Source organism: Prionailurus viverrinus, chromosome D1 (assembly GCF_022837055.1).
Source record: "Prionailurus viverrinus isolate Anna chromosome D1, UM_Priviv_1.0, whole genome shotgun sequence".
NCBI classification, from domain to species: Eukaryota; Metazoa; Chordata; class Mammalia; order Carnivora; family Felidae; genus Prionailurus; species Prionailurus viverrinus.
The window spans coordinates 65870720-65883667 of NC_062570.1; the positions used below are offsets into that span (position 1 = coordinate 65870720).

A 12948-nucleotide genomic window follows, 5' to 3' on the forward strand; every position below is an offset into this window, starting at 1 on the left:
TTTACTAAGGGGACCATCTGGGGAGTAAGGCCTGACGACCAATGTTTAAAGACCAGTTTCTGTGCTTCTCGGGACACTAAAGACTAATTGACACCTGGGGGCATTTTGACTCTTCATCTAGAGAAAACTCAAGGGCTCCAAGAAAAAAAAGTAGGGGTATGGGGCAGGCCAAAGCAGACAATGGCAGTGCCCTGTCAGCACAGACAAGTGAAGAAGGAAAATACAGTTGTTAAATAGGGATGCAAACCTTCACACAAAGATCAACCCATCTTTTCTTAGTGGGTTTTATTGTTCAGATGGAAACCCACTATTTCCCTCTTGTCCCAGCTTCCCCTTCAACATGGCCACACACCTAAGTGTTACTTCCAATCCCAGTACAGTGGACACATGCATGAGATTCCTAAGAGATACATGGGAGGGAAGGGAGCAGGTATCTCAGGAGGTGTTGTACCTGGCTTCCCAGGACAGGGCTCAGGCCCGTTTCTCCTCCAATACCTCCACTCGGGCTGGCAGAGGGCACCCTGCCTCCTCAGAGACTTCTCAAGAAGAATAGGGTCTGTGTTGACTGTGCTGTCCACCGCCAGCCTCTGCGGGAGGCGCATCTCCAGATCGTTCTCCAAATCCTCTTCCTCAGAAGAAGAGGAGGAAGAAGAGGAAGAAACACCCATGGGAGCTTGCACTGCTACTGCTTCCTCTTTTGCAGGACCCTCCAGAGGCAAAAGTTGTGCTGTGGGCTTTAGTTCCACCTCTGGATGTTCTGTGGCTGTGGCCCCTGAGGTCCTGGCTAGAGGCCACCAGGTGGGTCCTGCCCAGGGACAGTAGCAGAGGCAGGTCTGGTACGGCAGCTGGCAGCAGGCCTGGGGGAGGCAGGGCGGGCACAGGAACAGAGCGCCTGGAGAAAGCCCGCTGATGACACATCCAGCTACCGGTCCCAGCGGAGAGCAGCAAGGGGCCCAGAGGAGGGGCCCGGGGTGCTCCCTGGTTAAAGGCTTGTGCAGCCTCTCCACAGCCTTCTTCCACACAGCTGGGGGCACCCACCTGACCTGGCCCAGAGGCACAGTAGCTGTCTTGCCATTCCAGAAGTGAACAGTAATTCCTCCTCCTTTGGATGCTACATAACAGAGCAACATTTTGTCAGTTACCTCTTCTATGTCGTGGCCTCAAAGCAAACCTCAGGGCAGCCTCTGCTCTGCCCGCCTCCCCTCCCTGGAGAGCCTTCCCCGGAACATTCCCTCACCCGCCACCTATCTACCTACTGCCACTTCCCATTGCACTTGCAGGCACCTCCCTGTCTCAGTTTTCAGGTCAAAGTCAAAATGCATCCTCAGAGGGGAAAGAGGAGAGGCCTCCCCTTCTCACTGTCTAAACTGCAACGATGCTAGCTGGTGCACCCTGCAGAGGGGACTGTCCCCTTGATGACTTGATGGGGGACCCGTCATGAGTGTGGCCCCATCGCACCATAGGTTAGCTAACCTATTTAGACATAATAGTTTTAGGCTATTTTTCCCCGATGAAAAGCATTTTATAATCCAAAAGTTATGATCTTTTTTATCTGTTGCCACATCCACGATTAAGCTGCAAGTGAGGGGGTGAGGATTTTTTTTTTAACACCTCTAAGACCCTACACTCCCCTCTAAGACACTTTTGGCTCTCTCCTACCAGCCTGGCTCCCTCCCGGGGACTGATAGGTCAGAGCAGCTCCCCTTACCTCTCAGGGGGTCTCTCGCCTCCAAGCCCAAGAGAACCGTGCCAGGGCCATACCGCTGCTGGTCTGGATCCCAGGCTGCAAGCACCTTGTCCCCTGGCCGTGGTGAGTGTTCTACGCACGGCAAGAACTGAATGACATCTTCTTCTAAGACCACACTCTGCCGCTGGGCTGGCAGCTTTGGGTCTGTGGCAGTGGGAACCTCAAATTCCACAAGCAGGGCCCCCTGTCTCTCCAACTGTGGAAAAGAAAACACTCAGCGTAAGATGTAGCACTGGGAAGTAGAACAGGGAAGCACTGCAGTTCCCTACAACCAGGCCCAGGGGCTGGCTTACAGTTCCCAGAACCAGGCCCAGGAGCTGGCTTACTCAGTGAGGGCCAGGGGACAGAGACAGGGACAGGCCGGCTGTGGTGTGGACGTTCTTCCCTCGACCTCTTTTCACCATGGGCAACTTTTATTTATCACTTCCTGCCATTCCTTTCCCTTCCTCTTTTCCTGTCTGTCTTTGCTCCCCTATATATTTGGCCTGCAATTCCCAGGGATAACCTGCATCCTCTGGATCTTTCCCCAGTGTACTCCCCCTCCTCCTAGCATTCCCCAAAAATGTTGTCCCTGCATCCAAGACCAACCAGGGGTCGCATATGCATCCACAGGCCCACACCCACATGAGCAAGGAGCAGCTATGGCCTAACATGAGGGCAGCCCTCAGCACTGCCATTACATCAGTGAGGATAGGTTTGGGTCAGCAAGTGGACATCATAAAAGAGAGGGCAGGGAAGTACTTAAGCTACTGAAAGTACACGCTGTTTTGAGAACTCGGTATGATTTTAAAGAGAAATAAATTCTGGTTACAAATTAATCACAAAAAAATTAATCATGAGACAACCTATTACTTGAACAAAACTGTGCTAATATTTCATTCAAATTCACGTTTAGTTACTGGAAAAATGACAAAATGACTTCTGAACGGAAATTCACACTAGTCTTCCCTCCATGAATCCACATGCACGAAGTCTGACGTTGAAAAGAAGAGAAAAAAATCCCAAAGAAGTAAACAGCCACTGAAGTACAGGGTAGGCCTGACTCCCAGCATGTGGGGGACCACACTTCCGTGTGTACAGGTACAGAGGCACATGTGTGGGCAGAGGGGTTTGCTTCTTTCCTTTAGGCTGGTGCACATAATTCAACACATTGAATTTTCCTGAACAAAGCACTTTTTATTGCAAACTTTCTTCACTGTCACAGGTTCAATTGTATCCTCCTCGAATTCATCTGTTAGAGTCCAAGCCCCTCCAAATATGACTTTATTTGGGAATAGGATCATAATTAGTGAAGACAAGGTCATGGTAGGCTGAGGGGGGCGGCTGCCTAATCCAATGACTGATCTTCTTTTTTTAAGTTCATTTATTTATTTGTGAGAGAAAGCACAAGCAGGGGAGGGCCAGAGAGAGAAATCTAAGCAAGCTCCGTACTGTCAACACAGAGCCCAATGCGGGGCTGGGGGCGGGGGCAGGGGAGGCTTCAAGTCACAAACTGTGAGATCATGACCTGAGCCAAAATCAAGAGTCAGACACTTAACCAAATTAGCCACCAGGTGACCCCCAATGACTGATGCTCTTCTATAAAGGGGAAATGTGAACACGGACATGCACAGAGGGAAGATACCAATTGAAGGTGGGGCAAAGATTGGGGTGCCGCTTCTTCAAGCCAAGGAACAGCAGAGATTGGCAGCAAGCCACCAGAAGTCAATCAGAACAGGCATGTGGAACATATTCTCCCTCATAGCCTTCAGAAGAACCAATTCTGCCAACATCTGGGTTTCACTCTCCAGAACGGAGAGATAATACATTTCTATTACTTAAGCCACCCTGTTTGTGCTACTCTGTTACACAGCCCTGGAAGACTGATACACTCACTGACATTACATTTCCCTTCTGGAACCTGGCCACGAAAGACATGTGCTTATCCAAGAAACTGAACTGCTGGACACACACAGCTGAGGCATAGCAGGTGTGACAGGGCCACCCAGAGGAGGGTGCTGGGACGTGCGAGGAACTTGCCTCTGGAGCAGCCTTTATCTGAGCCCAGTAATAAAAGCCATCCGGTACCCTTCTTGCGAGGATCCATGTGTCAGCAGCATCTCCAACTCTTCCCGACCAGCCAGGCCCCTGCCATGCAGAGTCAGCAATGTGGAGACACGGGTGGTAAGATGTATATCTGCAAAAAAACACAAATGGAATTAGGGACTGGAGACGATCAAGCCCTGAAAACATCGAGAAACCCGTTTCACAGATCTGAGCAGCGCCGTGGCATGTGTATGACATGTAAGGCTATATGGAACAGAAATCCATGTGAAAGGTGGCTGGCAATCTGTGGCTTCCAGTAGGCTACGATACACTGCTGGAAGGGGCAGAAGGAGAGGACAGTGAAAGGGAATATCGTTTGGGGATTGAGAATTGCTTCAAGGTTATCAAAATGTGATTCGCCTTGATATATTCAAGTGAATTAACACTGGTTCTGAGACTGAACAGGAGACCAGGAAAGGGCCCTGGGGAGGTAAATCCTAAGGTGGCGCGTGGGAATCCGGGATGGATTCATATGCGTGTTTCAATGCTAGTGCCAAAGGAGTAAAACTGGAAGGATGCTTGTGGGCTCAGAAGGGAGGAGGAAGTATTTGAGCAAGGGAAGCACGGAGGAGCTGACTAGGGGCCTGAGAGACAGAAATAAAGGAGAAGCCACTCCTGAAAAGTTTTGTGGACAGGGCCAAACCAGGGGTGTGGGGGTGTGGGATGGTTGAGTCAGGGCATGGGTTTTCTGAAGCAGCCGGTTACTTTGTGGGAAAGCCTGAATACAGGGATGCTTAACTCTGGCTTTGAATGAGAAGGTCCGCATAGATGAATCCAGAAAGCCGGGCTGTTAAGGGTTCAAGCTGGCATGTCCCTAACCTGGGCAGAACAGAACTGAGTGTCACGGACACAAGTGAGTCCCTGGAACTGACACCACTTGTGTGTGCTTGAGGGCTGAGCTCTCTTTCCCTCTTCTGCAATCACAGCCCACGGAGGAAATTAGGAAAGGCCAGGATAACCAAAGGATACTGAGGGGAACTGTGGAGGCGCCTGGAGACCTCGCCTTAGCTGTTGGTTGCAGAAACCCTAATTTCTCACACGGTGCCGGGGCAAGTCTCTTGGTTAATGGTAAAATGAGCTAGAAACTCTTTAACTGGTGAATGCCTGACTGCCTTCTCTCCCACGTCTAACCTTGACACCTGCCACCCTCTACTAAGTGCTACAAAGAGTACAGTTTACACACGAGTGACATAATACCCCAAGCAACTCCTAGCCCACACAGTGAAGAAACCCTTTCAGCCTTCCCAGGAAGCAAATTGTCTCCCTCATGATATGCCATCGAGAGCCAACACCAGAGGGGAACAAAGGGGGTGGGGTGCACGTCACTTCCGCCAGAGGTGCAGAGACTAGTACCTGGTAAGGGGGATGTGCCGGCTGAGCCAGGGTGCCTGGATGGCAAAGGGGCAGGTGAAGGAGAAGTCCCAGCAGGGAGCAGCACCAGCCCAGGAGGCGGACTTCAGGGTTGAGGCCACACTGCAGTATTTGGGCAAAGGAATCCTGGGCCCCGCAGAGGATTCCATGGCCTTCAGGGAAACCACCTGAGAACAAGCACACCATTACCTGAGTTGCAGCAGAGGGCTGCTGGCTGGAGCAGGGCTCAGTTCTGCCATTAGCAGCCTCCAACTGCTCCCACAGACTGTTCTCTGAATCACCTGCCTTGAGAACCTTGGCTCAGAAGATACAGGAGGGGTTGAAAGGGCAAGAGTTGTGACTTCAGAGAAACCGAGCTTTAAATCCTTCACAGCCTGCAGGCTGCGTGCTCACTCCACCACTGTGCTTCAGCTATGGCACAGGAGAGAATATATGAGATGTACCTGGCGTATAAGCAGCTCAATGTGTGCTAGTTTTTTCCTTCTCCCCAGGTGTAGGGACTCCCGGAGGTAAAACAATACAAATATGACTGGCCTAACCCTCATGACAAACTGACCCCTAACCTAAGCCACAGACTCCCTTCCTAACCTAGTGGCCCACAGGACTAACACTAGTCCCAGGTAGAGCTGAGATCCCAGGGTTGTGTCCTCCACAGACCTGTTTAGAGGTGACAGCTGCCACCCCGCTCCCAACATCACACTCCATTGCCCCAGCCCACCAGAGCTATGTTAGGGTCTGCCCCTGCCCAAGCCCACAGGGCTGACCCCAAGGGGACTTACTCACAGCCCCAAACTCCTCCACCTCAGCCTCAGCACGTCTGACAGTTGGAGCTCAGAGCCTCAGCCCAACTGACTCCTGGTTGCCAAGCAGGTTGCCATGGATCCAAGACAGCAGGAACACTGTGGACTGAGTGTACTGAGCACGTGCACAGGAGTGGCAGGGGGCCTTGGGAGACATGGCAGGGGAGAGAGGAGAGGGTTTCTCTTGGAAGAGGGGGAGAAAGGGCATTAGAGAGAAAGCCCATTGCAGCCTCATTTCCCCAAAGTTCAGACTTTCCCACTGCTGGAAGAGGCAGTCATGGTGGGAAGCCCTCATGACCCAGGGGAGTCCTGTGAGGGAGGGAACTGTCCCTACAGAGACTAGGGGCTACTGATCTGTCTCCACCCTGTGCAGGCAGGAGACCAGGTCGGGTGAGCCCCTGACTGGCCAAAGGACTCTAAGATAGAATGTATCTGTAGTTTAAAGCAAAATAACTAAACATGTGGGCACATCTTTTCTGTAACAGACAGGACCCTGCTGAAGAGCAGAGTTGTGGTTACCACTTGGGGGTGATGGGAGTGGACACCAGCGACCAAGGGAACAGAAGTCTGGACTCCGCACTTATTTGAATGTCCATGGAACAGGCTGGTGTTTGAGGCATGTGACGGCCATTGTGCACCGATCATGTGCCTGGCACTGTGTTCAGGGGAGAATACCAAAAAAGTATACTGGGACATTTGCAAGTGTTTCTCCCCACATCCATTCCCCTCTTCCAACAGTTCCATTTCCATTTGCAGACCCGTGTGATTAGGAGAGGCTGACCACACCCCCAGCTCCACAGGTATAATGAGTGTCAATCAGCACATTCCATTCCCCTGGGGTTGCTCCTGGGGTTTGGTTAAGTATGGGCATGTTCCTAGCCTCTCCAATCAGAATAAATCTCAAGACTTTTGTTGGGAATTCTGGATTATAGACTTTCTCTTTCCTCTCTTTCTATGCATAAATAAGAAAGTACATTGTTCTAGGGGCTTCTGGCTGCCTTCGTGGGATACTGAAGCTATTCCCAGAGAAAGGGAGAATAGACCTAAACAAAACAGGTTCTTGGTGACATTGTTGAGCCCTGATTGAAGGCTAAACTGACTGTTGCCGAGTTCTTTGGTGCACAAAATTAGAGTCCAGGAAAGGCCAATGAAGTCTCTGGCAGTGAGAGAATAAGACAGGTAGGATTTCAATGATGGAGGGAAAAAGGAGAATATTCCAGTTTAGGAGTCAAGAGCTAAGAGAGAAGGATGCCTTTGCAAGACTGCTTTTCTCTTCTGGAGGAAATGGGGTGTCATGAGAAAATCAGGATGTGACTATTTGGGAAAGTGCCAGATCGGTGGGAGCTTTGAAAACCAAGAAGATACATGTAAACAAAATGGTAGTCAAAGGGGGTATGTCATAGGGTCTTGACATCTTCACACAATGAAGTGACAGGAAATGCTTTAAGAAAAAACATCAGAGTGAGAATGTAACCAGTTAAGAATAGAGCCCAGGAGGCCAGGGAGGAGACTGTTAACAGTGACCAGATATGATATGACAGGAGTGGAATAGGAAAATAGTAACACCAAATATTTTACCCACAACACCTGCCTGATTTGAGGCTCTTTGTTGGGTGCTAACAATTTAGAAGGAATAAGACTGGTCTACTGAAGAGATAGGTGTGTAATACAGAGTGTAAAGATAGTAGGATAGGAACTTCAAGGAGATATGTGTACAAAATAAAGCAACGAGTAATGGCTGGAGTGGGAAGACTTTACACAGATGACAGTAGAGATGAGTGTGCCAGTTTATGGAAAGTCCTGACTGGGCTTGGTGACAGATGGAACCTGGGAGTTAAGGGAGAAGGAAGAGCTGACACTGGTCATGGGAATGGAAATAGAGACATTTTGAAGGCAGACTCCAAGATATGGGGCAGTGACAGTCCTTCCCAGGGGTGAAGGAAAGGCGAGGCACATGCACGTTTTCTGGCCAGGAGAACCGGGAGAATGGTGATGCTATGGACAAAACAAGGTTAATAATAGTAATAATAATGGGGCGCCTGGGTGGCTCAGTATGTTAAGTATCCGACTCTTGATTTTGGCTCAGTCATGATCTCACAGTTTATGAGTTCAAGCCCCGCATCAGGCTCTGTCTGACAGCACCAAGCCTGTTTGAGATTCTCCCTCTCTCTCACTGCCCCTCCCTCCTTCTGCCTCTGTTTCTCTCTCTCTCTCTCTCTCTCTCAAAATAAATAAACTTTAAAAGTTTTTAAAAAATAATAGTAACAATCATAATAGTGGTTATGAATACTTCTGTGTCAGGCATTGTTAATTCTCCTCATAAACATGGGGGACAGTTCCTGTTATTATTATTCTCACTCTGTGGATGAAGAAATGAGACATGGAGAAAAGGTAGCAAGAGTCCTAGTTTAAACTGAGGCAGTTTGATTCCAGAGACTGCCTCCTTAACCCCTACACTAGGCTGCCTGAGGAAGTATTCTGCATGCGGGAAAAAGATGACTCCAAAATAATTTCACATGACAACAAGACTTTGTTAACTACCTTTGCTTCAGCCCTGGGACGTTCTCCCATCAGGACATGAGTAAGATAGAGATGTGTAGATTTTCTGTCAACCCCAAATGCTAGCAATAAAAACCACCACACTTTGACAAATCAAGAGAGGTTCATTGTGGTCATTTCGCGTGAAGTGTCTGCAAAACGCATTACAAGCCTTGAGCAGTCATTAGTCATACTTTACAATACTTTTGTGAGAGTGTCTCATGGCTGAGACTCTGGCCAAGTGTGTGAGAAGGGCTAGGGGAGATTTACAGAGAATCCTGGGGACTTCTGCTCCTCTAAAGTTCTTGAAAGAAATCACCAAAGCTTAAGATGCATCTTCTCAATCCACATAAGGTAATTGTCATATGTCTGAAACCCCCGTAAGAAATAGCCAGCATAGGCTAACATTTGAGCTGTTATTTGCCTATTCAGAAATTACATTTAGGAAAAACTATCGAATGATGCTGTAAAAGACTCCATTTTGTGAAATTATTTGTTTCTGTTTAGGATCAAATGATTCTAAAAATGGGGTCACTGTGGCGGCTGGTGGTTGCCATTATGGAAGAAACTTTCTCAGGGTTATTCTTGGTTTCAGTCTTATCAGGGTACAGAAGAGACTGCAGGTAATTAATGTACTTGATAGCAGCTCTGAGGGTTTCCACTTTGCTGAGTCGTTTCTCCAAGTACTCTTCTGGCAGATGATGTCGGAGCTGGGCATAGCCTTCATTGACACACTTTACCCGCTGCCTTTCCCGTTCATTCCTTTTCCGGATGAAGGCTGGCCCATAGGCATATTCACACCTTCTGTAATTTGCATAAGGCATGGGGAAGGAGAAGGAGCAGGGCTCACCATAATTTTCCATGATCAGGGAATCATTGGGAAAAGGCAGCAATGGCAGGTCTTCAGAGAAAGGGGATGGTACTGGGGCATCAGGGTACAGGTGGAAAGTGACCATGGGGTCCAGATAGAAGGACCTGGTCAGTGGCAAGTGGACAGAATCAGAGAAAACAGGCAGTTTTTCTGGCAGATTGGAGTAGCTTCGATTGTCCATCATTTCCTCCTTAGCCTGGAAACATAACCAAGTTTATTAATTTGGCCAGATCAAAAGAGAGCAGGTCTCATTGATTTTCTCAGAGATCAATAGTTTAAAGACTTCTCTGCTTTGATGCATAGTTCCTGAGCTCATTCTGAAAACGATATTGGGCTATAATACTCTGTGGGTAGGAAGAGAGGAATTTTTGGTGGTACAGGGGAACAGCATTAAATAACACTGACTCACTTTGTAAGAAAGTTATTCTCTTCCAGCTCTTTTGATCCTTGTGATTACAAAGATACAGCTTTAGTCTTGTAAGAGTGTGTCTTCCACATTACTAGAATGCTTTCTGATTCTCCCCAGATGGAGGCCTTCAACAAGCAATAGTATCTAACTAGAATTTAATAATGCTTTGCTGTTAATTTCTATTAATTGTGAATTATACTGATTTCACATTTATGGAAGTGATACAAAATTTCTTTTAAAAATACATCTGCTTGGGGCACCTGGGTGGCTCCATCGGTTAAGCGTCCGACTTCGGCTCAGGTCATGATCTCACGGTTTGTGAGTTCAAGCCCCGCGTCGGGCTCTGTGCTGACAGCTCAGAGCCTGGAGCCTGCTTTGGATTCTGTGTCTCCCCATCTCTCGGCCCCTCCCCTGCTCATGCTCTGTCTCTCAATAATAAGTAAATGTTAAAAAAAACATTAAAAAAATACATCTGCTTGAGTAAAAAAAATCTCATTTAAAGAAAAGTAGTAAGTAAATAATAGTACAGGTGGAATACAGATAATGAAGACCGTGAGAGTGCATGCAATGAAAATAAGTAAAGTTTGGGAAACATTGAAATACCACAATATTCAAATACATGCTGGAAACATTACAAACGAGTTAATGATCATGCAACCTCACGGGGATAGCCTTCTTAAGTAATACCTGATATGCCACAGGAAAAATAAAAAATAAAAATAAGAAAGGAATCATTTGCTCTTAAAAATTCACTTTAAGATTCTTTTAAATAAGAAACTCCCCTAATACACTTAAACATAGTCAAATTACATATTTTTACTTACATAGAACTTTAAATATATTGAATGAAGTCCATCTGTATTTAGGTGTTTTGTTGTTGTTTTTTTTAACAGAACATAAGGATAGAACATTATACCCAAGAAGTCCCACACCAATACATTCCTTTTTTCTGAATAGGTCTTCATGCACCTCATTTATTAAACAACCGTTACTTTTTGCCTTTGACTATAATAATAAAGCCACAGCAGATTTTACAGGGATACTTCAGAGTAACAAGTTAACTGGGAGGTAGGGTAGTGCTGTAAGAAAAGAGCATTTTTCTTTCAGTTATAACACCCTTGAGTTTCAAACTTGGCTTTGCCCCTTCATAGCTATGTGTCCTTAGGCAAGCTTCTTAACCTTTCTGAGCTTCAGTTTTTTTCCTATGATCAACTGAGTTATTAACTACTCTGCAGGGTGGTTGTGAGGATCAGACGAAAAAATATATATAATGTACAGGCATCAGTTATTTTCCGCTTTCCTTTCTTTACAGATGAATACTTGTGTAGTGTCCCTTTCTAAATTGCAGCTCACAGAAAAACCTGGCTTATATTTTCCCTAACACTGGAAAATCAAACACTGGCCTATGTAAAACATATTGGTTGAGAGACAATCATACCTAAAATGGAAAAAGCAACATGAAATCTACCTGTGGGCCTCCAGAAAAGAGGGAAATATGACTTTCTGTTAATTCCTCAAGGATGTGATTTTAAAACATCTTTAGGAATGAGGGCTTGGCCTCTATAGTTGGCATGTGTAAAGAAAAAGAGGCAACTTCCCCTCCCCACCTGAAAAACCTCAGACCTGTTTATGAGCAAGATTAGGTAACATTTCACTTGCTTCTCTACCTGAGCATAGCAACAACCTGCAAGCTATACTATGTAATGGGTGGAGTAGCCTCTAAGCACCAGAATTCAAACACAATGAGGTATATATTTTTTTCTTTTCTCTTCTTTTCTTTTTTTTAAATATTTTTAATGCTAATTTATTTTTGAGAGAGGGAGAGAGAGACAGAGCATGAGAAGGGGAGGGGCAGAGAGAGAGGGAGACACAGAATCAAAAGCAGGCTCCAGGCTCTGAGCTGTCAGCACAGAGCCCGATGCTGGGCTAGAACTCAGGAGCCGTAAGAACATGACCTGAGCCGAAGTCGGACACTTAACCAACTAAGCCACCCAGGTGCCCCCCCTTTTTTTCTTTTTAAGTAGGTTTCATGCCCAGCCCGAGAGCCCAACCTGGGGCTTGAACTCACAACCCTGAGCTGAGATCAAGAGTCTTAGTCTTAACCAACTGAGTCACCCAAGTGCCCCTAATGAAGTGTATTATTTTAAAGTAAAGTGTGAAAAAGCCTATCCCATCTAGTATGGCTACTGAAAGATGAAAAAGACTATAGAATCAGAGAGGGCAGTATGTGATGGGGGTGGGGAGGGTGAGAGGTGAGAAGTGCTATAAGAAGTCATGGTGAAACACCCAGGAAAGGAGCAAATGCCAGGAAAAGCTCTTCCTAATATGGGGTTGGGGGTTGGAGGTGGGGATGAGACAAGTGTGTGGGTGCAATTAAAAATCAAAACAAAGGAACAAGAAATGAAATATTCCAAATTACTGACCAAATTGGCCTAAAATAACTAACATAAAACAAAAATCTCTTGAAGATTAAAAACTAGCCAAGATTCTATCAAAAATAAAAAGTTGCTGAGAGAAAAGTTAGGAAATTCCCAAGGCAGGAATTCCAGAGGATAAGAGATAAAGATCATGGATGGCAGAAGCTACAAAAATGGCACAGTGGGTATGGAGTCTATATTTCTACATTTCTGAGAACAGCAGAGCCTTATTTCTGCCTATAGCTAATAAGCCAGAACTGACACAACAGAGTATCACAATGTAAAGCAGATGTCAGCAAAGCCAATTACACACAAGAATTCTATAGGTATGGTTTTACCCTGACAGATAGTTTTAATGTCTTAAACCTTGACCCAGATGAAATCTGAGTAATTTACATATGCCACAGGTACTTGAAAGTTTCTAGGCTTTAACTAGACTATGCATAATTCTTAGAAAAAGAGCTTGGTGTCTCTGTAGACACGCTGTTGAGAAGCTTTTTTTTTACTAAGCATTTCCCAAAAGTTCACCAATCAATGTAGTAGCATTGAAATATGATTATCTTTTACTCAAAGAATAAAATTTAATCACAACACAACAGAGTGATACAATGATAAATGCAGTAAAGAAGAGGGTCAAGATAGAAACCTACTGGAGGATGGAAGTATTTGTAGAAATTGAGTACAAATTTTTAAAATAAAGCAACACAGAT

At 46.2% G+C, this 12948-nt stretch overlaps 2 protein-coding genes across 6 annotated transcripts; both read right to left on the reverse strand.

Annotated features, from left to right (window-relative positions):
• Window positions 1–268: 268 nt before the first annotated feature.
• CD1H11orf16 (chromosome D1 C11orf16 homolog) lies at window positions 269–6074 on the reverse strand. Of its 5 annotated transcripts, none has more exons than XM_047877919.1 (5): window positions 5987–6074; window positions 5186–5370; window positions 3767–3923; window positions 1709–1943; window positions 269–1111 (listed from the first exon to the last, which is right to left on the reverse strand). In XM_047877919.1, exons 2-5 carry the CDS (start codon window positions 5350–5352, stop codon window positions 360–362), a joined length of 1311 nt encoding a protein of 436 aa, XP_047733875.1. In that variant the 5' UTR covers window positions 5353–5370; window positions 5987–6074; the 3' UTR covers window positions 269–359. The 5 variants fall into 5 exon arrangements, with proteins under 5 accessions (XP_047733875.1, XP_047733873.1, XP_047733872.1 ...); XM_047877917.1 differs by having other exon boundaries at window positions 5983–6074; XM_047877916.1 differs by lacking the exon at window positions 5987–6074 and adding an exon at window positions 5647–5709 and having other exon boundaries at window positions 3815–3923.
• A 2976-nt stretch (window positions 6075–9050) lies between these two features.
• On the reverse strand, window positions 9051–9596 carry ASCL3 (achaete-scute family bHLH transcription factor 3). Its single transcript, XM_047876893.1, has one exon. It carries the CDS (start codon window positions 9594–9596, stop codon window positions 9051–9053), a length of 546 nt encoding a protein of 181 aa, XP_047732849.1.
• Window positions 9597–12948: the final 3352 nt, after the last annotated feature.